The sequence below is a fragment of the Coturnix japonica genome, chromosome Z (genome assembly GCF_054131305.1).
Source record: "Coturnix japonica strain WE chromosome Z, WE-NBRP24, whole genome shotgun sequence".
Classification (NCBI taxonomy): Eukaryota; Metazoa; Chordata; class Aves; order Galliformes; family Phasianidae; genus Coturnix; species Coturnix japonica.
The window spans coordinates 13,061,855-13,088,647 of NC_140702.1; the positions used below are offsets into that span (position 1 = coordinate 13,061,855).

General features: G+C 44.3%; 2 protein-coding genes and 1 long non-coding RNA gene across 29 annotated transcripts in view; 1 reads left to right on the top strand and 2 right to left on the bottom strand.

The window, feature by feature from the left end:
- The window catches only part of SUSD1 (sushi domain containing 1), a 35,076-nt gene extending 22,114 nt beyond the window's left edge, over positions 1 to 12,962 (bottom strand). For 5 of the 21 annotated variants that reach the window (XR_004305592.2, XR_014939376.1, XM_085528814.1 and 2 more), the window contains exons 1-7: positions 12,716 to 12,956; positions 11,441 to 11,554; positions 10,685 to 10,840; positions 9,893 to 10,045; positions 8,976 to 9,152; positions 7,949 to 8,131; positions 6,681 to 6,860 (exon numbers count right to left, since the gene is read on the bottom strand). Coding sequence is in view for 15 of the 21 variants with exons in the window: in XM_085528814.1 (XP_085384940.1) it covers positions 6,681 to 6,860; positions 7,949 to 8,131; positions 8,976 to 9,152; positions 9,893 to 10,045; positions 10,685 to 10,840; positions 11,441 to 11,554; positions 12,716 to 12,791 (1,039 nt within the window). In the remaining 6 variants the exon portion in view is untranslated. Of the gene's footprint in view, positions 1 to 6,680; positions 6,861 to 7,948; positions 8,132 to 8,975; positions 9,153 to 9,892; positions 10,046 to 10,684; positions 10,841 to 11,440; positions 11,555 to 12,079; positions 12,524 to 12,715 lie in introns of those variants that run through there. The other 16 variants (XM_015849865.3, XM_085528819.1, XM_085528818.1 and 13 more) reach the window with 12 other exon arrangements.
- Positions 12,963 to 13,042: 80 nt separating this feature from the next.
- On the top strand, positions 13,043 to 19,158 carry LOC146753756 (uncharacterized). Of its 3 annotated transcripts, none has more exons than XR_014939380.1 (3): positions 13,043 to 16,982; positions 18,383 to 18,469; positions 19,034 to 19,158. It is a non-coding gene; the product is annotated as an uncharacterized LOC146753756 (long non-coding RNA). The 3 variants fall into 3 exon arrangements; XR_014939381.1 differs by lacking the exons at positions 18,383 to 18,469; positions 19,034 to 19,158 and adding an exon at positions 17,109 to 18,372 and having other exon boundaries at positions 13,043 to 16,377; positions 16,906 to 16,982; XR_014939382.1 differs by lacking the exons at positions 18,383 to 18,469; positions 19,034 to 19,158 and adding an exon at positions 17,109 to 18,372 and having other exon boundaries at positions 13,043 to 13,327; positions 16,906 to 16,982.
- A 33-nt stretch (positions 19,159 to 19,191) lies between these two features.
- Positions 19,192 to 26,239, bottom strand: LOC107306577 (E3 ubiquitin-protein ligase PHF7-like). 5 transcript variants are annotated; one of them, XM_085528823.1, is made up of 11 exons: positions 26,023 to 26,239; positions 25,525 to 25,690; positions 22,378 to 24,779; positions 22,015 to 22,106; positions 21,826 to 21,927; positions 21,477 to 21,601; positions 21,127 to 21,289; positions 20,929 to 21,035; positions 20,612 to 20,725; positions 20,342 to 20,460; positions 19,192 to 20,186 (listed from the first exon to the last, which is right to left on the bottom strand). In XM_085528823.1, exons 3-11 carry the CDS (start codon positions 22,427 to 22,429, stop codon positions 19,387 to 19,389), a joined length of 1,674 nt encoding a protein of 557 aa, XP_085384949.1. In that variant the 5' UTR covers positions 22,430 to 24,779; positions 25,525 to 25,690; positions 26,023 to 26,239; the 3' UTR covers positions 19,192 to 19,386. The 5 variants fall into 5 exon arrangements, with proteins under 5 accessions (XP_085384949.1, XP_015705342.2, XP_015705341.2 ...); XM_015849856.3 differs by having other exon boundaries at positions 24,606 to 24,779; positions 25,525 to 26,239; XM_015849855.3 differs by having other exon boundaries at positions 25,525 to 26,239.
- Between the last annotated feature and the right edge of the window lie 554 nt (positions 26,240 to 26,793).

Sequence of the window (26,793 nt, forward strand, 5' to 3'; positions counted from 1 at the left end):
TGACACTATTATACCACTAAAAACAAAGAGCAAGAAACAACGCCCCAGTTCCACAACTAATGCCACCTCCTTGAACCTGACTGCCAGCATCTAGCTCTCATGAGATGCAATGGTCTTTTTATGCATGAGCCATTCACAAATGAACCTGAAAACTTTGTAGACCACTGAATCTCATACATTAGAAACTGCATTAAACAGCAAAGAAAAAAGTCAAAATGTTTTAAAAGATCTTTTCATAACTAAAAAGGGGCAAGCCAATTGAAAAACAAACCCTCATTTACAAACCTAGATATGGTTTGTGTCTCAGAGAAACAGCATGGCCAGAAAGATCTACTCATCCATTCTTTTTATAGTCAGTTCTCTCACTGCTGTCATCAGACACAGAGCAGTTCCCTTCACATGACAAGATAATCAAATACCCTCCCAGAGCTAAGAACATAGCTGCTGCAGTTTACATTGACAGGGAAGGTATCTGATCCTCTCCTTGCCTTCACAAGCCCTCAAATATGTAACTACAAGATTCTGCCGTATTCTCTTATCAGACTTACTACCATGAACAAGGGCATACAGATCCAAGCTGATGCTGATTCTAAGCCAAGACGCCCTTACTAGCTACTGAAATCACAAAGTGGATTTATATGACAGCCATTGTTGAAGCATCAGAAATATTCATGAAGAAGTTGGTGTAATGCCCTGGTGTAAAGGCAGGCACAGCTCCTCCTCCGTAAGTCCACTCCATTACCATTTCATGTGAGTCCTTCATGGCACACAGACATTAACCTATCACTGAAATAAATGAATACAGAGGTAAATCCCCCAAATTCCTATTCTGAAGCTGCTAGAACTGAAGCGTAACAGTTAAAGTACTTAAGTACAGCCCTTGGCTTTTTGTTTTGTTTTGTTTTTTAATTAACGCTGCCACAAAGCTATTTTCAAACAATACCAACATCTCCAAGTGTCCAGCAAACTGATGCCTCACTCACTAGATCAGTTTTTCTACCTACTAGCTCATTTATATACCCCCATTCCAGACTGACATTAAATACCAAATTGCTGTTGAAACTTTTCTCTCCTGCAGAAGAGAGGAAAAAAAAGAACCTGCATGCCATCCCCACAGCAATTTCTTTACAGTTGGCTGCATGATTCACTGCATTTAAATGTTTATTCCTGTTACTTGTTTCATAGCAATGCCTAGAAATTTCATGCTATTAATGCTGCTGCATCCAACTCTTTTACTTTTTTAAAATCAAGCACTTAAATTTAATAAATCATTTTTACTGAGAAGGGGGTGGCAGTGATTACCCATTAGAGAGTATAGCAGGAAGGGAAATACTGATTCAGCAGAGGGTTGTTAGGGTAGCATGGTTAGGTTGTGGTTGGACCTGATCTTTAAGGACTTTTCCAGCAACAGTCTGGAAAAAGACCCTGGGTGTGTCAGATACTGAAAGGCAAATCTGGAATAGGGCTGAGAGACACAACTAACACCTGGTAATCAGCTTCCAGGAAAGGCAGGTGCTGGTTCACAGAGCATAAATGGGAGAGCACAAAAAGCAAGCAACAGAGTGATTCAGCAGTGCAGCAAGACCATGGAGGAAGAAATCATGCTAGGAAAACCGCAGAAACTGACTCTAAGAAGAAAAAGAAGAAGTGAAGATCAATGCCTTCTTTGCTCCAATTTTAAAAGCATTGCTAGGAAGAAGAATTTCTCCCTCTGCTTGAGTGCACAGAAAAAACCTTTGTATTAATTACAGCCAATACGTAAACACCTGCACTGTCATGCTGACCTTCTGAAACCTGGTGCTGATGCACTCTTATATCCTCAGTCTCTGTCAGTTCAGGCCCCAGCACTCAACTGTTATTTGCAGAATGGGAGTGAAACATAATAGGCAGACAGTGTATGCCTGAACAGTCATTAAGACCACATGACTTCTTTCACATATACCATCCATTAGTCTCAGCTGAAAAAGCACTTGACCTCCACTGCTGCCACTGAGGTGAGCCTGAGGTACATTTTACCAGAGAGATACTCCCCAGCTTGCTTGAATAAAAAATGATACTTACCAGCATGCAGACAGAACCAGCTCCAACCTGCCATTCTGCCTTTTGCAGGTAGCTAAAGGGATATCCACACAGGCACATGAGTGCATAGGCTGTTTTTCACTCACACACACAATTGATGAGAAATAAAAATATTGTCTTCCTTTTTTCATATGCTTTTCACTTTCAACCCCATGAAACCTGCAAATGCTGCCTGCTACTAACATGCATTACACACATGTTCAGACAAACAGTATCTCAAAAGGGACTTCTGCTCGATCTGCTTCAAGGCACCTGTTCCACACCATACAGGCAAATCCATTTTCCATGGTACTTTTTTGCAGGTATACACAGAATTTATTTAGAAAGAGACACTCTCAGCATTTGTACGTATCTTGAAACATAGCATGTTTTTTTTTTTTATGAGGTTTGTTCATTCTTGCATCCAGCTTAATTAAGATTACAAATTTCAGCAGCTTTTCACCTTCTGCTCTAAAATTACACGGAGAAAACCCACAAAAGACAGCCAGTCTGTAGGCAGAAGACAACCATGTAGCAAGGAGACAGATAGTAATGATTTACAGTTTCTTTGATCTAGAAATGTTACCAGAAAACAAACACATGCAGAGTATTTCATGTACTGAACAAGACTACCACAAATCATAAAGAGATATGGCTGTAAGTCTACTTACAGTGGGAAGATGTATCAATCAATAGTGTGAGATTAGATGGGATTACCTGGAGTGGGACTAGAAATGCATATGATCTACTCCATAGATGAAAGAGATTCTGTAAACTGCTATGTGCCATCACAAGCTGGTTTCAAACAAACAAAAAGCCTAAGCAGTTCTACCGAGCAAAAAGCTGTACTTCTTTTATTTTACTTTATTTACATGTCACTGGGCTATGCATTGCTTTGATCTAAGGAGCAGCACCTCCCAAAACAGACTCCACCTGTGCTTTTCCAAGCAGTTAAAGACATTATTTGATTGCCACACGTCTGGATTAGACATATCCAATTAGCCCTTTGCAAGAACTCAGGCCAGTCAGGTCCTGTTCATTGATAACTATAATTATCATAATTGTTTTGATGGGATCCTTATTCCTACAGAACCATGTGTTTTGAATCAGTGCCTACAGATGTGAGTGACACCTTTTCTATTAAGATCATATCTCCTGGCATGAATTACTTACACATGGCTGGGAATAAAAATTAGGAGGAGAATGACATTTAAGTCATTCATTGATGTGTGGAAATTACTGACACTGCCAACAGAGAGACATCCCAGCTGTCTTTCTATATTTATTGTATAATTGAAAATGTAAGAACTGACATCTAGCTAGAGGGGAAAACAGCCAGTGGGAATAAGGATAAAACACAGGGGAAAAAGGGAAAGTGAAAGCAAATGAAAAACAATTCCAAATGAAAAAGTGAGTTACTAAAACACCTCAGAAGAGGAAATTAGTACTTCCATATTGCAAAGAAATCTTGGAAAAAAGGTCAGGCTGGACCAGGCTCTGAGCACCTGATGGAGCTGTAGGTGTCACTGTTCACTTCAGGAGAGGTGGACCAGATGACCCTTAAGGGTCCCTTCCAACTCAATTCGATAATTCTATGAAATCAAGAGTAAAATCTGAACATGGAAAAACAAGGAAGGACCACCCTTTTCAGCTGTAAAATAAAGATAATATCAGTGCAACTGGGAGGGTTTAAAGTACGCTAGTGTGGAAAATCTGTCATGCCTGATTCATTAAGCTGCTCCATCTTCCATGCCTTCAGGTCTCTAAAGAAGCATTTATAAGAAATCAGCAAATATATGCCATCCTATGGGGTTTTCAGTGTTAACACATATTAGACATTTGGGACATAGCTATATTCATAACATTCAAGCTTCAGAAGTCAAGACATGCAGACAATCCATATTTGTAGATATGGAGCCACATCACAGAAGAATGAAATATTTTGAAACATAAAATTAATCTTCAGAGAAAAAGAGACAGTTCACAATGTATTAAGTAGGAAGCACTGTAAAAAAGAGCATGCACATATAAAGTTAAGATACATAAGAAGCTCCAACATCAGCATGAGATACACTACATGCTGATATGGAAGAGGAGAAGCTTCAGTTTGAGTTCCAGGTTCACAGTATGTTGGGGCTGAATCACCTTTTCCCCTGTGCACCAAAACCTGCAAACTGCTGACATCTGTACTGCCTACTTTGGGAGGCTCTCACAACCAGTCAGTAAAAAGTCTGTGCTGTCAGACTTGGCACTACAGGGAGCAGGGGTCAAATTCCCCTTTTGACTACCAGCAGCTATTTCCTACTGCCTGAGTTTTGGATTGCTCTGCAAGGAATGTGCAACACCTTCCTACACAAGTCAGATCCACTCTTTTTTCATGCTAATGAATTTTTCCTTCCCATGTGCAGCAGCTGCTTCCATTGCATAGACTACATTTTGTTTAACACATCCAAGAAATCTTTAGTAAATGCATTTCTAAAAATATAGTGAATGGGGATACTGGAAACTTATTTAAATACTGAGAATCTATTATTTAACACAAATTTTTCATTGAATAAAAATAAGGAAATTGGGTAAACTGTTTTCCTTTCTTAGATCCCTTATTGTCACTACCCTCATCAATAGATGTTAAGCATAGTACTGCTATGAACAACCCACACAGAAGACAAGCATAGAGAAGTTTTCTGGGACTATAATAATGGAGAGCAGTTTGCAGGTGAAAAGAAGATAGAAGGAAGTGTTGATCTGTGTGGGGATAGGAAAGCCTTACAATGAGACATGGACAAGATGGGCCTCTTCTCCTTGGTAACAGCGATGAGACAAGAGGAAATGGCTGCAGGCTGAGCCAGGGGAAAAGTCAGGTTGGATATTAGGAAAAATTTATTCTCCAAAAGAGTGATTAGGTGCTGTAATGGGCTGCCCAGGAATGTGGTGGAATCACTGTCCATGGAGGTATGCATGAATACCTTGGTGATCTTGGAAATCTTTCCCAAACTTGGTGATATGGCGATTCCATGATTCTATATGTTGTAGCCAGAGTGAGGGCAAATTCTTACAGGAAGATCATCTAATAAGGGAAAACTCTCCACAACAGGGCTATCTCTAAGACTTCAGAGTAGGAAATTGGAAGAAGGGGAAAAGAGGACTCTGAATAGAATCAAGAGAGCTTCAATAGGAACCATTTTCCTCAAAAATGTGAAGTTTATCCAATTATCATACAAAAGCGTTCAAGACACTCTCTCTTCTGCATATGAACCCAATTCACAATAATTACTTCTAATTTTCCCTGCATGTTCAAGAGGCAAGGTCTCAAAAGTTAGGTTGGACTGGTTGGGTACATATGAGCACATCCATACATATAAGGAGGGGAAAAGTTTTTACATCACTGTCATAGTCCTTCCTGGCATTTAATTAAGAAGCACTTGTATCCAAGCTCGCTAAAAGACAGAACCAACTCAATTTACTCTTTCATTTCAAATATGCTCCAATACCTCTCCCTGTTCTTCTCAAATAAGTTACTCCTTGAAACTTGGCAATGGCTTGGGACATACACTGCACACTGTGCCCTTTGCAAGTGCCAGTGCAAATTCAGCTGACTACTGCCAGATTTCATTGCTGATGGTTCATTCCAATCAGCACCCCTACGTAAAATTAATTTTTAAAAGCAATTCTTGAAATATTTAAAGTTGATACTGTTAAATGTTCACAAATACACATACTCCAAATATTTCAGTCAAAAAGGAATACACATAAAAGGCATTCCCAAGACATCAAGCGATGCAACAGAGGCATCAAGTGGCAATGCTTTGTAAGGGTTTGGGTCTGTGAAGTAGCAGCAGTCAAAGGCACATTTCCAGTCCTTCTGGAAAACACATGGTGGAAATAAATCTGGAGGTTCATTGTCATCTGCAGAAGACAGCGCTGCTGCTTAGAAACAAGATCTGGACTGCCACAAAGATACCACATTAAACTGCTTTCACACACAGAGCAACACTTGAGGAGCACAAATGCCAAACACCTGCTAATTCTGAACTATTATTTAAATGTCATTATGTCCTGCTTCCAAGACCATGTAAAACAGACAGTGCCTTCCTCACAGACCTCCCTTCTCAGCTCTCATTCTTTTGAAAGAAAATCCTCTTCAATTGAAATTCAGAAAAGCAGATTTGGCTGAAAAGGCAACCCCAAACCAAATCTATTCTGCGTATTAGGAGGAGAGAAGAGAAAAGACTACTGAATTCCACCAGCTTTACTGTAACGCCCATTACAATGACCCTACCAGGCCCCCAGCAGAGTATTACTAAATCCCACTTCCTCTACTGTTTTCTGTCTTTTAACACTAAGGATTCAGTGCAGCAGTGGAACTCCAGTTGTATTAGACCCTTCCAGTTTGAGATAAAAAGCAAATCAGCTACAGAAAGATGTAACCACAAGCTCCACTAGAAACTGCTGTATGTTTAACATTGTTTTTCTTGACTTTTCCCACCACAAAGTACTATCATGTTCTATCCACTGAAAATTAAAAAGGGATTTCTTGCCCTCCATTCACACTACCTCAAGAACAGGAATTAGAAACTGTTTAAATAGCATATCCGAGAAGAATTGCAGACAGTAATATTTACCTTTGCATTCATAAGTAATACTCTCCCACTTCTGGTCCAGTGTGCATTCTGAAAAATTCCTCTCTCCACTGAAATAATATCCTTCTTTACACTTATAGAACACTCTGCTCAACAGAGTGGTAGAATTGTCCCAGATGATTTCTGTGTGTGGAATCAGCAAAGGTTTGCCACAGTCTATTTCTGCGACAGAAAAAAAAACAAAAACCACACATGATAACAAAGCCTGAAAATGGAAATTTTCATTGGCATGTCAAAGAGTTTAAGCAAGAGATGTGAATCATCACAGCAAATAACGCTTCCTTTTTAAATTATTATTATTATTATTTACCTCCTAGTGATTATTTTGGGGTTAAAATTCCCTTTCTAGCTAATGAACATTAATCCCCATTTTTTGTATTTCCTTTTTGAGAAACAAACAGTGAAAGAATTAAAGATCTTATCTTCACAACAGCTTAAAAGCAGAAAATAGGTGCTTTTAAACTGTTTAATCTTACATGATTCTAAAATTCTACTCAATAAAACAAAGAAATAAGAAATGAGAACTGTGTGGGAAAAATTAATTGTACATACTGCAGTATGGAATGCACAGCCACAACCTGCCCTCTCATATGCCAACTGGTATGAGTGTATACATCTGCCACAAAACATCTGGAAGATTTAGAATAGCTATTTTGCATGCAAAAAATATGTTTAAATTACAGAAGGGCAGTGTGCACTGAGGGGCAAAAAATACCCCTCCATAACTACAGCTATAAGCATACAGCCATCCAGTAATGAGATTGAAAAGCAGAGATGCAGAAGTACATATATGTGTAAGAGGGAAAACCCCCTGTTTAGGTAGGTAGCCCTGGACAAGAACATTAAGATTTTAATAGTAGGGAGACTATGTTTGATTGCAATGAAGGGAAGACCTGGCTTTGCTGGACTGAGCTGATGGGACATTATGTTGCAAATGAGTGAGTAAAATTGTGCCTGTGTAAAAACTGACTGAAGACTATACTTACCCACATTCCTTGGGGGGGGGGGAGAAAAGGTTTTAATGTACCTTTATGTTTCCTCTTAACAAGGAACTTGGTAGGCTACAATCTTCAGTCCATAACAATAAAATAATTTATAATTCATGCCAAATAACAACTTCAAGTTCAGCAGTCACAGTTAGCAACTGGAAGCTGTCTGAACATGGGAATTCTAAGGGGATGCTAACAGCTAGTGATGGTTCAAATTCTGAACAGGGGCTTCAACCATGGGCTAAGGAAGACTTGATTTACCTTTGCACACCAAATCAGCACCATCCCACTGTCCTTTGACATTGCACACTGCAGTCTGATTGCCACTTGCAATAACGTAACCATGAACACAACTGTAAGTAACTTCACTTCCATACGTGGTCCCACTTAGAGATGCTTGATGTGCATTTAGGATAGAAGGTGGAGCTCCACAATCCACACCTACTGGTAGAAAGAAAGAGGAACATAAACTGTGAGTCAACAGCAGATGTCAGGATGGCTGCATTCATGTTTACCAATTTATTTCACCACTATCAGTTCTCTTCTGCAGTTATCCAGCTCTCCCAGTGACATGCCCCTGAAACTGACAGAGCTGTATCTACTTCAATGCTGCTTCCAAACAAAGTGAGTTATGTCTGCCTCTCTTTCACCTGGCCAGCACCAATGGCCAGTTTAAGCATCACATGGAACAAACTCATAAATTCCCATAGGAAGGAAGACAAAAGACAAACTTGTTGATTGTGCTGAATGTGAAGACATTAAATCTGGCCAGGAGAAATTACTCAGTTAGTAATGAAAACTCATCGGGGAATTTGCTGGACCTTAATAATTATTTAAAGGTGCCTTTACAGATATATAACTAAACACATTAATAATAATAAAAGAGAGAGTCAGGTTGGTTTCTTGCTTGAAATCCAGGAGACCTCGCAGTGCAGAGGGGAAATACACCTGTAGAAGTGTAAAGACCAGTACTGAAAATGTCATCATAAAAACAAAAAGAAATGCAATTTTATTATATAATTATTAAAAAATAAGACTGCTCTTGTAATAAACCTTTATAAAGAATCCTGACAGAAGCAGGAATTCATTCTTTGTGCTACATGTGACATACTGATTTTGAAGTGGATTGAAATCCACAAGCATCAAAACAGCCGGAATAACCTGTCCTCTTTTTCTCTCTCTTTTATTTTTCTTTTAAGTCTACTACCTTTCCCCAATGCACTTCACCGTCCATTTAAATCCTTAGCAGAGGATTCAAGAAACATAAAACTACAAAAGCTCACTCCACCTTTACAGCTCAAAGTGGCAGGCTCCCAAGCTCTGTCCGCAGTGCAGTACGAGGACTTTCCCTCATTGCTGTAAAACCCTTCATTACATTCGTAGTGAACCGTGCTTCCTGGTAACAGGCTGTAGTTCCCCACAATGTAGCCGTGCTTCATTTCAGGAGGGGAGCCACATCTAATTTCTGCAAAAGATCAGGATGGAAGCTTTAACAGCACAAAAACAGCACATAACCAAAACAAAGCAGAGCGCTCCAGCTGGGTAAACTGGGCAAACCAGGCAGCAAGTTTCACTGATGATTCTTGGAACAAGAGGAGCTGGGTTACCAAAAAGGCAGTTCCTTCTACCTGTAACACTGCCAGCCCTTTGCATCTATGAAGTCTACCCCAGGGAAGCAAGGAGGAGGAACAGTTTCAAACTGAAAGGTTGTTTCCATTTTTCCCCCTCCCAGCAACATAAGCAGAGCAGTTCATTCAGGCAGGTGGCGCAGTATGCAACAGATATAAATAATTACCTTATTATTCCTCTCCCCGGGCTTGTTTTACTCACTTGACCTTTCCCATCAGCCATTTGTCCCCTCTTTCCGTCTCCTCAAGCAGTGTGATCAGGTTGGCACATGGTTACACCGTATTTCTTTGCTATTTATAAACTAACTACATCATCTTTATAGCACTTCTGAGCTTTGCTGGTGCTGCACACCCGACCCACTGCTGAGAGTCTGCAGCAATCCCATCCCTTGCTGACACTAACATAGGCATCACACGAAAAAGTTGAACCCAAGGAGAAAAAAATATCATTCAGCAGATCAAGCCCATGGAGACAGTTTCTGCCTGCTACTGAGAAGCACAGGTCACAGCAGGTGCTACTACATCACCAAAGGTCTGATTTTATCTGCTAGCACAAACAGCATCCAAAGGCTCTCACCTTTACATGAAGCATTGCTCTCATTAGGGTGAAAAGAATTCTCTCCATTTTCTAGTTTATAACCATCGTTGCAGTGACACTCATAGCTTCCTTCAGTATTAACACACCTTGCATTGTAACCACACAGCCCAGGCTCCTCACATTCATCTATATCTAAAAATTCAGAGAAAAAATACATGCAGTTCATAGCAGATTTTTCTTTTTTTTTTAAATGAATCACCACAGGACCCAACCTTAAAACAGATGCGTCCTTCCCTGAAAGGTTCTACATATCTTCTGTTGGCTCTTCTGGAAAACAAAAGACCTCACCATGTCTGGCACCCAAGCATCTGGAAGAAGTGGTTAGCTGGACTCTGAGTTAATTTCTGACTGATTTCACCTGACAGATTGTTTCTGATGCATCTCCTGCTACAGCAATCCCACCAAAATCCCATTCCAGCAAATACCTTAGTAACAAGTTTACACACACAACAAGGAACAGAATAATATCCACCACTGAACAAAATCATGACATTTCAGAGGGAATGATAAACATCATATTTTCCTACATTTATAGGTAGGTAGCCTTTTCTGGTGAGACCACTGCTTGAGTGGGATTTTGCAGCAACCATTTATATTGACAAAGAAAAAAAAAATTGAACTAATTTATAGCTGTTAGAGTTTACGTGCATCATACAGCAGAAAGTGCTCTGATTCAGCTTTGAGAAGTAATCTCTATGGGGATAAGAAAGACTCTTGCAATAGAAAACAGAGTTCTGTGTTCCTGCTGGCCAAGATTCCTGTGATGCCTACCTGTACAGTTGGTGCCATCATTGGGAATAAATGTCTTGTTGTTGTTGGAGGCCCGGAATCCATCCAGGCAAACGCAGTAAAAACTTCCATGTGTGTTATGACACAGCGTGTGGTTTCCACAGATCTTGCTGGCTCCTATTTGGCACTCGTCTTTATCTAAAAGCAGGTTTACAAATACATTGGAGAGAGATTAGAAATCAGAATACCCTCTGCACCTCCTTCATGGAGTAGAGACCTAGGTTGAAGGACCTCCCTCTAACCAGCTCAGACACAGAATTTGACATCACCCTGATAAACAGATTGATTTGCTGTGTGAGGTTGTACCAGAAGGGTGTTATGGTTAACCAACCATAGTTATTAAAAACATGGAACATTTCTCATAGGAAACACTGACACTTAATGAATCTGTGTCTGTTTGCACACTCTGACTAAGAATAGGCTTTCAGCTTACAAAACTCAATTGTAATTACCCACTATCCTGAGATAACCAGAAAAAAGTCAGTGAAGACTGATGATTCTATGGTATAGTCTAGCCCTCAGTTCAAGAATACGTATGTTGAAATCAATAATGAAGTCAAACTGATTTTTTCTTTTTCTTTTTTTCTTTTTTTCCTGGAGATTTGATAAAAAGTACAAAGTAAACCACTCCACAAAATGACAAAGCTCTTATCACACTTTGAAGAATTCAGTAAGATCACCCAAAAGGGCATTTGAGGGATGCACATAGTTTCTTGTCATTTTACTGAGACAGCCTACCTTGGCAGTGGGTTCTTCCATTGCCCACAAATCCATAGTTACAGATACAGGCACTTTTTCCTTCAATTTGGTGACACGTAGCATGAATGTGGCAAGTTGCACAGACATCTAAAACTGACCAGAACAAAAAGGAAAAAATTACTTCAAAAACAAAACTAAGAGCTATAAGATTGGTCTGCAATGGGTAGCTAGAACAGTCTTAAGTGTAAATAAAACCTGTCCAGATTGGAACACAGAACAAAGTCCCATCTCCTCCTAGTTCATTTTCAAACTCAAAGGAAAACCATAGAAAAAAGGATTAAACAACATAAGTACAACAGTTTTCTTCACTGGACAGCAGGCCTGCTGTACTTCCATGGCAGCAATGCTGGCTACTCATTTTGACTCACAGAATCATTGGATAGAATCACAGAATATTAGGGTTGGGAAAGACCACTGAGATCACCAAGCCCGTCCACCAGCCCACCGCTATCATGCCCATTAGCCATGTCCCTCAGTGCACCAGGCTCTCTGGTGGTATTGTACTCATCAACACACACACACACCATGAAAGGGATTCATAAAAATGACTGCACACAACCTAATGCAGCATAATTTGATAGGGATATATAGACTAAAATAACATGCAAAGTTAGTTACTTGCATTCATGCTTTTGGGGCACGTTGTGCCTTTCTCTCTGCTCTTTGCCAGTTTGTCTCTCTACCTTCAGGCACACATGAGCTTTCCGAGAGACCAGTCAGTCCCAGAACGGACGGGCTGCATGCAGAGCATGGCCACGCTCACAGCCGCTGTGTGTTTCTTGGGAGCAGCGGGCGCTGTCGCAGCTGTGTGAAGTTCTCACCTTCCTACGGCGGGCAGGGCTAATAGAGACGCTGTGGTTCTTACAAAATGCAGATCTTACCGCACGCGTTACAAAATTCTATGTGTTTCTACACGGTTTCCAAACACGTATCACGCCTCAAGTCAGAAGGCAGCTGACGACACCAGTTAGCCCCGACACCTCAGTCTCCGGTGGGTTCACGGAACTCACGGGAAGCACCACGGCTCCCACCCCAACCCCGCCGCTTTCACGCGAATGAGGGCAGAAAACAAAACCCCTTGAGCACCACCGCGACAGCCAGCGCCGACTACAAAACCAAACTGAGGAGCGCCCCGAGGACGCCTCTCTACGACGGGAGCGCCCTCCTCAGATCGCTGCCGCAGGAGATACCTCGCTCCCACCCCCGCTGTCCACCAGCGGTGCGCCCCCTCCCCATGGCAGCCCCCCTCCTCACCCGGCAGCCCCGCTCCCGGCGGCAGCGCCATAAGCAGCAGCAGCAGCCCCATGGCCCGGCTGCTCCCCGCACTCATCTCCCCGCCGCCTCCGCGCCCCTCGCTGCAGCTCGGACCCGGCACCTCCGCATCCCGTGGCCCGGAGGGAGAGAGCGGCTGCCCCCGGCCGAGACCGTCGCACTGCGCCGAGCGCCTGCCCCCGACCCTTATCGCTTTCCCCTGGCCAAGCCCCTTTCGTCCCTCCAACGAAGAGCCCTTGCCCGCAAAACCCTCTTTTCCCCCAACCCCCCTTCCTTGGCACAACCCCTTCCTTCCCCAGGACACCGCCTCTGCCCCAGCCGGGCGGGTGGCAGCGCTGATAAGGGCTGCCGCGCACTGCAGCGGCCGGCCTTCAGCGAAGGGGGGGGGCATGCAGAAGGGAAGGTTATTTATGATTACTGGGAAAGGGGGAAGCACGGCGGGAAGGTCGCCCCTCGCACAGCATGTATCCTGCTGGCACCCCGTGCTTGCTGGGGAACCCCCGTTGTAAGCTGGACATACTGGTGGAGAACTGGGAAACGGCAGCCTTAACACCTGGCACTGCTAGAAGGGCACCTTAAACTCTACAAATTCATGTGAGTTATGCGTCTGTGCTTGGAATAGAGGAAATCTTCTGCCTTGTAGGACTTCCCTGAAGTACAGCCATGTCCCCAAGTGCTATTTCTAATCAACACCAACAGACCAGGAGCAGTTGCAGCCCAAAAGGCTAGTAGCATCCTGGGTTCCATCAATGGGTGGCAGGAGGGAGAGGGAAGGGATTGTACCCCTCTGCTCTGCCCTCATTAGGTCCCAGCTGCAGCACTGTATCCAGCTCTGGGGCCCCCAGCACAAGGAAGATGGTGGAGTGGAGGGAAAATAACTTTTTACATAGGTAAATTGCGATAGGACAAGAGCAAACTGTTTTAAAATAAAAGACGGGAGATTTAGATGAGATGTTAGGAAGGAAATTCTCCACAGTGAGGATTGTGAAACATGCTGCCCAGAGAAGGCGTGGGTGCCCCATCCCTGGAGGTGCCCAAGGCTGGGCTGGGCAGCCTTATCAATGGTATGAGTTGGAACTGCATGGGCTTTGAGGTCTTCTCCAACCCAACCCATTCAGTTATTCTATAACATATTGAAAGCTATTTGCAAAGGGCATTCTTTTCCCTCCCTTAGCAGATCAGCAAGATACAAACCCACTATGCACTGCAGTTTCGACTGTGCCTTCCATTGAGAATAGTGGGAATGACTCCCTATAGTTACAAATGTTTTACACAGGAAACAGGAAAATATTTTTGGCTGCAAGCATGAATAAATATATCATTACGTTTTAAAGAGAACAAGTTAGAAAACAATCTTTAAAGAGAGTTACAAGGAAATGTGTATTGATTGAGGAAAATACAGGACCTGGAATAAAACTGCTTGTGTGCTTCTTAGTTGTTATATAAGGCATATTTCAATACAGAATAATCAAAATATACACAAGTCTATTTTAAATTACATCTCTGTTGTTCACATATCTAAATTCAAAGCACAGTCATGGGAAATAAGAACTTAAGGATGCTGAGAGGTCATCTAATCCATTTTTCTGCTCTAATTCAAGCTCAGCTGTAAATAAATGATTCCTGACATAGCCTGATGGTTAATGTGACAGCGGCATAGGATTCACAGCATTTACAAGCAATCTGTTCCAGTACTTCACTTCCTTTGTAGTGTGAAAATGGCAATCCACTCAATTTGTAAAGGTGATCTGTTCAACTTTTAAATTATAGTTGCCAAGATGCTAAGACTTTCACCTGTCCTGTTCACAACAGCTTTTGTGATCTGAATTCAGATGCGAATCAGATAATGAAATGCCACATATCATATCTGCTCTGTGGTCACCTGCTTAAGTCCTGAGATACTTATTCAGAAGGATGAAGATTTAGGAGGGTCAGATAGCTGTCCAAACCACTTAGGTGCATTCAGCTTATTCCATACAAAAAATCTGTTAAATATATAGAAAAACAGACAGGATTTCTGTTCTACACAGCTCAAGGTTTTTAATCTTTTCATTGTCAAATCCAAAGTAATTATGTTTCCTCTGTACCTGACAGCATTACATGTCATTACCCAGCAGGCAACTGTACATGTATTTTCCTCCATTTCTCTTGTTGTGAAGGGAAAACAATTGTGATGATCAAAGTAATTGAATTCATCCAGAGACACTTGGAAGTTTCCTGCACAGTTCTTCATTGCAGATGAGTAAATGCAGATAATTGAAAACCCAAAAGGCAAGCAGGATTGAAGATCTCAGTCATCTGTGTTTGTTCTGTTTCCTTAGTAGACAGAGAATGTCACTACTCCACTTAAATCCCGTTCATTCTGTAAGGATGTTTGGCACAGACTGCACTAGTTATTCTGACATACAAAGACAAAATACTTGATACTAATGGTCTTTCAGCAAACAGATTTCTAAAAGCACAGCAAACATCTTCAGCCAGAATGAGTAACGTAACATCCTTGCTAACAGATCACTCAGCTATGCATAACTCAGTGGCATTCTCTAGTAGCTCGCTATCCAGCCCTTCCCTCCAGCTTGCAACAAGGAGTGACTGTAACTTGACAAGAGGTACTTTCTGCCTCCTCAGCCCTTTTAAAAATGAGTCAGGTTATTGACTGCTTTCTGCCTATCCACTTTATGTACAGAACAAGCAATAGCAGTTTGAAACAACTGAAAAACTGGCTGGCCCTCTTCAGCGTCTCATGAAAACACTTCAGTAAATATCACAGGGAGGATAAACATTACCCTGTAATGCATCTTGCTACAGAGGAAATAGTTCCACTCCAGTTGTTTGCAGCATATCTGTGTGTGCTCTCAGGGGCCATTTAATGCCTTTATCTATGCCACTGCCTCAACTCCTGACAAATAAGGTCAAGATAAAAAAAAGAAAGAAAGAAATCTTTGCTAAGGAGTTAGAGATATCTGAATTTGGTTGAACCTTATTAAACACTAAATGCTTCTGTAGCACTTCCCTGGAGGATAGGCCTTGGATGAAGCAGACCTCAGACCACAGCATACTCATCTCAAAGCATGAGCATGCTAGGCGATAAAGCCTGCTGACAGTTGCTGCTAATCAGAAAAGCAGTTCTACAGAGCAAAAGGGCTGCTATCTGCGTCTTTACCACCAGAGTCAGAGCCCAAACCAAGCTTTGCACAAGCTCACTGTGACCTCAGATAAGATAACCCCTTTCTAGTTCTCTTGGCTTCTTCCTCCTCCCTTGGCTGTGAAACTGGGATAATATTCTGGCAGAGATGTTTTCGGGCTTAATACCATAAGAGCAGGCCTGCGGTGATAGAGTGTAAAATGTTCTGACAAAGCCTTTGATGTCACCACAGTCTGCCCCAATTTTTAAATCATAAGGACAGACAGAAAGACTTCAGCCCAGTCAGTTTATGAGGCAGCACTTTCATGTTGATAGATCTTGGGAGATCACATGAGAAGGCTACTGACTTGTCACTGCTCCTAACTCATGCAACTTGTGTCTTTACTTTGATAGGATGAGAGGTAGTAGCCTCGAGTTGTGCCAGGGAAGGCTCAGGCTGGATATTAGGAAAATATTCTTCCCTGAAAGTGTGGGCAAGTATTGCAACAGGTTGTAGAAGGTAATGGTGGGATGTCCGAGACACCTGTAGGTGTGGCACTGATGGGCACGGTTAGTGGGCATAGTGGGGATGGGTTGAGGTTGGACTAGATGATCTTATATGTCTTTTCCAACTTTAATGATTCTATGAAGGCTATACTGACTGAAGGTAATAGTTAGACAATAGTTAACTATTGTCAATAGTCAATAGGATGAGCTGGAGCCTCAGATTCATAACATTATGCAATCACTTCTGATATACAAACGGAGAGTGCTTTTGTTCAGTTACAACAGCATGATCTCTGCTCTTGGGTCTTTCAAAATTCATTTAGATGTAACTCTATGATTTCTAAGTTTACTGTCAATCAGAAGAGAAAGAGATCCTGGGTGAAAACATTGTCTTAAATTATAATAAACATGTACGAGTGACAGTTCTAAAGAGAAGGCCTCCTAGTCTTTCATTTACATATATTAATTGCAAATGAATATAAACTACTATTTATTTTAATAAAAAACAAAGCTGATTTATTTACTTCTGTTCATCTTCCAGTACTTTACAATATTCCTTCAAGACTGTTCAAGACGGCTAGCAAGAAATGTATTGCCAATAAAATACTATTTGCCACGGTAATTAAATGTTGAATTCTGTCTTGTACTGAATGTTTGTTATCGTACCTTTAAAATATAGTGGCTACATAACAAAACTATTAATCTTAACTGAGATTTTGTCTACTACCTGCTTCTTTCCACCAGGAACAGTATGTCTTATGCACTATGACATAAAAAACTGGTGAACAGAGGTATGCTTGAAGTGGATGGAAACTTCTCTACAAAAGTAGAAAAAAATATTTTGGAGATTGGCGCTACCACTCTAAAAGTTTTGAACAAAGACACACAGGTACACTGGTCATCTGTTCCATTTTATTTTCTGCAGACCCGAAGTTTGGAAGATTATAGTAAAACACTTCTGAAAAGTCTGCATGGAAATACATTTTTGCTGTACTGGATTTGGGACACTGCTTGTCAAATGACAAAAACATGAACATTTGACAGCTTTTACAGAATCACAGAATTACAGAATGGCCTGGGCTGAAAATGACCACAATGCTCATCCAGTTTCAATCCCCCTGCTCTGTGAAGGCTTTCCAACCACCAGACCAGGCTGCCCAGAGCCACATCCAGCCTGGCCTTGAATGCCTCCAGGGATGGGGTATCCAACAACTTCCTTGAGCAGCCTGTTCCAGTGCATCACACCCTCTGAGTGAAAAACTTCCTCCTAATATCTAACCTAAACCCCTCCTGTCACAGTTTAAAACCATTCCCCCTTGTCCTATCACTGTCCGCTCTTGCAAACAGCCATTCCCTGTTGTGTTTAAGTCTTGGGAGGCCACAATGATCACCCTGTCACAGTTTAAAACCATTCCCCCTTGTCCTATCACTGTCCGCTCTTGCAAACAGCCATTCCCTGTTGTGTTTAAGTCTTGGGAGGCCACAATGATCACCCTGTCCAACCATTCACCTATCACCTGTTTAGCTCCCACTAAACCATGTCCCTCGACATTATATCCAATCGTTCCTTGAACACCGCCAGGGTCGGCTGCTCTACTACCTTCATGAGCAGTAAATTCCAGTGCCTGACCACCCTTCTTGAGAAGTAACATTTCCTACCATTCCCCCTAGTCCTGTTACTAGTGACACAAGAGAAGATGCTGACCTCCAGCTCACTACAGCCTCCCCTCAGGAAGTTATAGAGAGCAATAAGGTCTCCCCTGAGCCTCCTCTTCTCCAGGCTGAACATTCCCAGCTCCTTCAGTCTCTCCTCACATGGCCTGTGCTCCAGACACCTCACCAGCTTTGTTGCTCTTCTTTGAACATGTTCCAAGGCCTCGATGTCTTTCTTGCACTTAGGGACCCAAAACTGGACACAGTACTTGAGAAGCAGCCTCACCAGCCTTGAGTACAAAAAAGCCTTGTCTTTCCTGATCCTATCTCTACATATGTAGACAATGTTCCTATGTTCTTCCCAGGTGACACAGCCTGGAAAAAAATCTGCAGGTTGGTCAGCCGGTCTCCGGAGCGGGGAGGGACAGCGCTTCTGCGCCCTGATGCGCAAGGTACCACTCCTGCTGCTGCAGCATGCTGTGGGTGCTGCACACATGCTGCCTTCTCCTCTCTGCCCCTGGTGGGCAGCTGTGTATTGAGGACCTCCTGTAAGATTTCCTAAGGCAAGGGGTGTGGATGCAGTTCCATTGTCCCGGCAATGCTGACCCACATCAGCCGCTCTCACAAGAGCTGTCGGGTTGCCCTGTTGGCGTGGGGTTCCCCCAGTAAAGGAACGGACCAAAACCCCGCTGCCTGTACCTTGCAATCAGTCACTGCTGTTCTGGCTGGGGTGGCTCTGAAGCAGCCAATCTTAGCAGTCAAGGGTTACACCAAGTGTTACATTGTGTTATCTTGTATTCCAATATCATATTTAGGAAACTGACTTTCCTCCTCAGATTGCTGACATTGTTTTGTTTTCAGGCCCATCTCCCACCTCCCTACCCCTCCCTCCTTTTCCCCTTTCCCCTTCCCCAGGGGGTGGGTCTGTGGGTCTCCTTTCTCTTTTGGTCACAGAAATGGCCTGAACTGGCCCCTAAACCATCGAGGCACCTCCGTCACCACCCCTTTTTCTTCAGGCCACTGGACCTGCGGGCTTGCTGACCCCCGTCACAGACGCAGATGGACCTAAAGATAACTGCTTAGCAAACATCTGTGAAGGCGCTGGCAACCCCGTAGTCTCGGCTGATAACACTCCCCACCACAGGACAAAGCAGAGAAGAATGAAGCCAAGATGTAGGGTGTATATTAAGGGTTTATTTTTTTATGTTGGAATCACAAAAATTGCGCAGGGATGGGACACGGTTGTTTCTGCGCTGCCTTTGGGACTGGTTGTGGGGATGTCTACTCTGATGTTGAACCCGGGAGTGTCTTTGTGCCCGGGCTGGTCCACTGAAGGATGAAGTTAGCTCTAGTGGACTGTCTTCAAGGTTTACTTTCTTGGCCGCTTGGAACCACAGCCACGTTGGGATGGGACACGGCCGCTTCTGCGCCGTCTTTGGGACTGGCTGTGGGGATGTTGTTGGACCCGGGAGCGGCTTTGTGCCCGGGTCGTTCTCCGCTGCCTGTTCCGGCTGCCACGGACTCCTCGGGGCCGGCTGCGGGAAGATGAAGCCCGACGTCCCACTGGGGGTCGTCTTCGAGTGTGGGCTCGCCCTCGCTGCCTGGATTGTCTCCGGCGTGCAGGCAGTGGGGAAGCCCTCGAGGACCTCAATGCCGCTGGTGTGGCCGAGGTGCGGGACCTGCTCTGAGCACCTCTGGCTGCAGTACAGCTGCGTCCACGACGTCTTCTGGGCTGACTCTGGGAGCCCGTGGCCCGGCCTTGCAATGGGTACCGGCTCCTTGTGCGGCCGGTCCCCCGCTGCCTGGGACGCTTTGTGCGTGCAGCTGCTGGGGAGCTTCTGGAGGACCGCGCTGTTCTCTGTCTGGTGGGGCTCCTGGAGCAGGTCTCAGCACCTGCAGCTCGTGCCCGTCTCCTCCTCCTACGTCCTTGGAACTGCTGAGTGGTGTCCTGCCCCGCAGATAAACTTGGGCAGGTTGTCCCCTGCTCTGCTGCAGGCACATCGGGCTGGACAGTGGGCTCAGGCAGATGGGAGGTGCAGGATGGGCCAGTTGCTGCCTGGCTGGTAGGACCAGAGCTGATGTTTTCAGGTCCCGAGGTGCTGTGGGATGGCCCCAGTACCATCTGGCTGGGAGCGCTGGGGCTGGCAAGGTCAGAGTTGAGGTGGGATGCTGTAAGGAGAGACAGGAAGGTTAGCAGGATGAACATGCAGCCCCAGGGCAGAACAGGCTGCCATCTCTCATGGCAAGGGCAAGGCCACCCCGAGCACCCGCTGCCAGGCCTTGCCTGGCCCCGGCCCCACGGCATGCAGTTCTTTGTCTCTTACCAGTGCCTGCACCAGCGCAGGTGTCGCACTCCCAGCTGTTGCCATTGGTGGCCCAGAAGGTGCAGTAGCGGTGTGTGCCTTCTGATCCACAGGAGCTGCAGAGGAGCAGCTGCCATGGCCTGTGGAAGCAAACGGGTTGTGGCTGTGAGGACAAAGCAAGCCAAGGCAGAGAGCAGCCGGCACGGCTCTGGTGCTCAGTCCTTGCTCCCCCAGCCTGTGGTGAGGCTGAGATCCCATGCAGAGCCCCAGAGGACTGTGGAGGTCACTCACCCTGCTTCCTGTGCCCTCTCCCTGCCTCCGATGTAGATGCACATGCGGGCATCACACCACCTGTGCCTCTCTCGCAGCAACTGGTACTCCTCATCGTCCCACCAAGATGGTCGTCTGCCAGAGAACAGGGGGAATGTGATGAGTCCCGCAGGTGTGAGGCAGATCTGGGGCATCCCTGCTCATCCACCTTGAGCTCATTCCCAGCTTTTCCATGAAGCTGAGACCAATGCTCGCAGGATGGTAAGGGTCTTGGCCTGCCGGGTCTGGCACAGCTCCTGTGCCCGAGTGTCTGCAGAGCTGGGCAGAAGGACACCAACCTGACTGGGATCTGGATCCCCAGTGTGGTCATTTTGGACCGGAATTGTGCTCTTCCTCCACAGACAGGGCAGAAAAAACGCATGGTGGCAGCGTGCAAGGCATGTTTCTGCAGGAGAAGCACAAGCAGTGTGAGCATGAGCAGGGCTGGGTACTGCTGAGCACCGGCTGTGCTCAAAGGGCGAGGATAGAGCTCCTACCCTGATGCAGCCCCGGTGGAACCAGGCCTGTTTGCAATCCGGGCACATCATGGTGTGGTAGGACGTGCTGTCCCCCACAGGCTCCAGGCAGATGACGCAGATGTTGTTGTGAGATGGAGCTGCCTCTGCTGCCTGTCCAGGGCGATGCTCCCAGCAGAAGGACCTGGGCAGGAGGACAGAAAGGGATGGGCAAAGTGAGAAGTGCTGTGAGGAGCGCAGAGGACCAGGAAAGAGCTCCAGGCCTGGACTCTGGCTCTGGCTCGGGCAGGATGCTGGGAGGTGTTGCTGCGGGTTCCTCCTTGGGAGGAACAGGGAGGGACGGCAACTTGGATGCTGCTGCCAGCCCTTACCTGTGCTGCCCAAAATATTGGGTGACGCACTCCCCATCCTCTGCGCAGGGGAGATGGAAGCTGCGCTCACAGCTGGTCTCAGCGCAGCTGATGGTGGCTCCCCTCTCATCACAGACAAAGCAGTACTGGAAAGAGCAGACCAGTCCCCATCAGTGGAGGGCTCGGGGCCTCCATGGCTGACTCCACTTCTCTGGGCAGGGCACAGAGTCCCACCACAGAGGCTTGTCTGCTGTGGTGGGACTTTGTCCCGGAGCCGGTTAGAAGGGCTGCAATTGCTTTCTCTGGGTCCAGACAAAGCCAGTGCGAGCCTCTGCCAGCACCAAGCTCCCTGTTCAGTTCAGGTCCTCACCTTCTTGTCCGCCAGCTGGACTGCGCGCTGGACTGCATGAAGGGAGAAGCCCAAAATGCCTCCCATTGGGGTTCTCCATTCCAAGAGGCCATCGGCAAAGAACTGTAGGAGAGAAAAGAGTGCGATCACGTGAGGCCAGGAAGGAAGGAAGCATCCCTGGCAGGAGCCCTAGGCCTTGAGGGAACTCACCAAGCAGAACTGGTGGGCACAGAGCCCACCACTGGTAAATGTCTCCCCACAGATGTCTGGGTTGACCTGTGTCCTGCGGCACAGCACGCACACTGCAGAGGAAGGAGAGAGCAACCGTGAGCAGCGGTGAGTACCTGGCAGGGCCTGCTGTGCCTGCTGAGGGGCAGGGCTGGAGGGGAAGGGGGCATTGCAAGCCCAGTGGTCCCAGTGGGCAGCCACAGCTTGGCTGGGCCCAAGCAGAGGGGCCCTGCCTGCCCGCGGCACTGGGGAGCCCCTGCTCACCCCTTCCTCCCCTCCCAGCTACAGGCAGACCCCCAGCAGCCCAGCAGTGGGGAGCTGTGTGCAGGGATATGGTGCTCTCACCTGGCTCCCCAGAGTTGGGGGCCTCCTTCTTCCCTTTGAACACTTTCGGCATCGTTGGCGAGAAACAAGAGAGTCAGTGCTCTCTCCACACCACACCAGGTCGCACTGAACCCCAGCCCAGCAGCCTTAGCTCTGCTCCTGGCCCTGTGGGTCACAATGGCCGCTCCCTGCCACCACCGTGACATCACGGTCACCACCTCATGGGGCTGAGGGTGCGGCACACAGTGGCCTGGTGCTGACATCATCCTTGGGGAGCAAGGATGGCCTCCCTCAGGCCTTCACACCGCGCCCGTGCTGGGACAGCACAGCAGAGAGTCTAGTAAAAGCCTGAGGGTCAACAGCACAGCCGGCATTTCTAGTGTGTGTGCTGACCGACTTCCCATGCTCTGATGGCGACAGGACAAGGGGGAACAGCATTACTGGCAGGAAGACACTCAAGATATCTGCACATTGGAAGCGCAGAATCACATAGTGGCATTATGTCTTATGCCCAAATTAAAATAACTACAGCTTGGACATCATAGTTCGAAACAAACTAGTCTGCCTTTTTAGTTCTATTTTTTAACTTTTTGTATGGAAAACATGACCCTTAATGACAGTCTGACCACTTTGCTGTAATTTTCCACATAGGTAAAGTATAATGCTTATTAACTGTGCTTTTCTAATAGTCCCTGAATTATATTTATCCATTAGAGCTTATCTCAAGGTAGGAATTCTTACAGATCTTAGGAATTCATGCTTTAGAGCACAAATTTTATTCAGAACTACAATATATATATACGTATGTATTAATCCCAAAGTAATTCAGCTCTCACTTATACCAAGTACAGTTATGCATTAAGTGAACACATTGACCTGTAATAAACATTTAATACTGGGAATCAAAATCTTAAACTACACGTTTAAAACTTGGTAATCTTCCTGGGGAACGCACGGATGACTTACATTCCTGAAGATTCCACCACATTTAACCTGGCCAAAGTAGTTAGTAAACATCTGATACATCAGCAACTGCTGTTCCTAGGCTACTTTTTTGGTCTTGCAATTAAATTGATTTGTTGTGGGTAACATACAGTTACTACACAGCCCTGTTATTAAGTGGGAGGTACTCCCACTTAATACTCACTAGCCTTCTTGAGGATCTTCAAGTACATCAGAAGAACTTGAGATTCAAGCAATGCAAGTCTGTGGTAACTAAATGATAACTTCCTATTTAGTCCCCCGCTAGACCAAGTATTTTTTTCTGCTACGCAATATACCATCTCACTGTCTAATTATAATTACCTTAATTACTTAGTTCTTTTGAAATACAGGTATTTCATCCTTCTGGGTCTAGAGCAAGGTAGAAGGGAGACTGGAACCAGATGATCTTAAACTTCCCTTCCAACCCAAACCAATCCTATGATTTTTATGGAGTAATATAAATCAAATATCCCAACTTAAAACTGTTTCAGGATTAACCAGTGTTTGTTAACATATTATTTAGATCCAGGTAAGTGACTTCCTCCCAGTCTCCCATGTCATAAGCAGAGAGTATTATGTAGTTAGGCTGATGACATGATCCCATTACTGGTTAAATGAACAGGGATGTATATTTAAGGATAAGAGTGTCATTCTTTACACTGGATCCTGGGCAGTAGAAGGGATAAAATTCAAGATTACTCAGCAGAATTTATCAACACGTGTTCAGAACCTTCAGCTGTGCAATTGGTCTGCAAAATTATCAGCGATTTTCCTGCTAGATTATGTGAGACAATAGGCAACTACGATATCCCAGGCAAGACAGGATGTTACTGCTAACATCTGATCGTTCTGTCAGACCTTTCAGAAATAATTCAGTGCTTATCTTTTTATTTTCTGTATGATGGGTGTTCACAGTGATGGTGAAAATATTTTTCAAGGAATTTGACTAAAATTTTCCTATCTAAGAAGTCCACTCTTTCCATAAAATAAAGGCAGGAGAATATAAGCCCCACAGAATAACAAGCAGCTTATGTAACAGCTGAAGATAAAGATAGGCAGTAGTAGAAAAGCTTCCTCAAAAAAATAAAAAAAATAAAAAAATTATACATAAAAATTCTTAGCATCACATCACACAGCATGGTGCTGTGTATTAATATTTATGTTGCTGTGGTTGAATTAATATCAAAAGCTCCTGTCCTGTAAGAAGCTTAAACATAAGACCTTGAATGGCACAACCCCTTACTTCTTGCTGACAAGACACTTACTGAAGTCACAGATACAGGCAGATGGTTGGGCTGGATGATCTTTTTGGTCCTTTGAGCTTCAACGATTCTATGAGTCTATAATCGATGAACTTAAAACTGATTTTCAACCTGGTTAAAACTGCGATTAGACCAATGAAGTGCATCTATGAAGGCTTCTGAAACTTACTGAAACACCTAAGGGGAAAATGTGAACATTAAGACTGTTTATACTCTTGACAAGGTAATTAGTGCCTCAGCAAGAAAGAACCTGAAGCTATCCAGTCAGCATAAGCACATAAAAAGGAAAACACACAAAGCAGCAATTTGCAAATTAAGAAAACTGTAGGAACAACTTACAATCAATATATGTGATAGAATACTCAGCTACCAAAGCCCTTCTGAAAACTCAGTGTGCTGCTGAATAGAAAAACTCCTTTCACAGATTTGTAAATGAGGAATCATAGATACATGATTTACAAGGTATTTCCAAATTTGTTGATCAGATTTGTTAAATTCTGCATAGATAGAAATGACATTCTCATGAACAGTTTATATCTGAGCTGCAGAACATCATCTTGCTGTTGGGCTACTTGAACATGGGAGAGAACTGGGAACAGGTGTAGAGGGAAAGAACAGGTTAGAAGAGATGAAAAAACAGCCAGTGACATTCTGGTGTTCTTTGCTAAGAGCTAAACCCACTGATTTCTGTCCTTTCTCCTTACTTAACCAAAAGTTTCCAATCTGAAAAGATCCCACAACCCTCCACTTCAATACCCATCCACACTGCAGTGACCAAGAGCTGCAGGCAGTGCTGCCCAGGCCTTCCACGGAATTCACAGCAGTGAACAGAAGAACTACCCTGATTTCTCTTCCTTTTGAAATAACTTTAAAAGTCATTCTTCTTGCAAGATCAGAATTTTAAGTGGTGACATTTACTTACCAAGCAGAATTAGCAAAATGCATCATTTGAGAAGTAGGTAGCACACAGGATAGAAACAGAAACTGCATCCCATCACAGAGCTGCAAGCATTATCCCACAGCCTTCAGCCAGTTTTCCTCTGAAGCTTCCCAGCATTAGAGTAGCATGGCTTTTAGACAAAGCTGTGCTTTGGAGATAAAAACAAAGAAATAAAGAGAACTCTCATTATAATCCACTGTAGATTCCTCAGCATACAGGTAATGTGCATGCACATGAGAATCTGTTAAACTGCAGCTGAAATAATATTTTACAGAGTATATATAATGCCAAGTCCTACAGAAGATGTTGTGTTGTCTTTTCAATCAAATCATTTTAACACTTGCATTAAAAGTCAGAATTCTGTCATATAAACACCTACTGGTTGTAAGTGAAACATACTGCACCTGGAGGCATTACACTGTTCAGCTGACATAGCTTAAGCAGCAGGAATGATCATGAGCTTGAAACTGAAACACTAACCTCAATAAAGATGTATTTTGGAATCTCTCTGTTGGTCTGTCTGGGAAGGCACTACTTCAACTAGAACCTTGAGGTAGCTGATTTTCCTGGGAGCTTAGCTCTGCGTTTTCCAGGCATGGAAAGTATCCATTATGTAGTCTGAGAAGACAGAGCCTTGCATATGCTGCATAACCAAGGAAGACTTGAGTTTATGTGCATTCCAGCATCACCTTGTTCTTGAGTCCAAAAAGTCTGAGTTCTTGGAAGGAGTACTAGATCAAACGCTGCTTGTCAGGCAGATGAAACTTTGCAGAGAAAGTTTGGATCGACTCTTGAACATCAGAAAGGACTTTCAAAGGTAGACACAGTATCTATTTAGACATATTAACTGTCCAGGGAAAAGCAAATACTTGCGAGCAGGTATGAATTTGAGATGGGAATTACCTTTTGATTTGAAAAGGAGGGAAGAGGAGGACTATCTTAGTGTGCTTCATGCAGACCTGGCCAAAGAAGTTAAGCCAGATTTTAGCCAAAAGTTAGCACCAAGGGCAAAAACGAAGCGTCACGCTGGGAAGAACACACAAAGCCTTCACAGTGTAAGCATTTTGCTCAAAGCTGCAATCCCCTCTAAACTGAATTCAGTTTTTCTCTTCGCAAAGCCACCTTTGTTTAGAGATCAATAATGGCATAATTTACACTAGCTTTGTTCAGTGCTCTGGATTCCTACCTGTGAGACTCAGCCTCACATTAAGTATACCTATGATACTTCTGATTCTTCAAGACCTGCTAAAC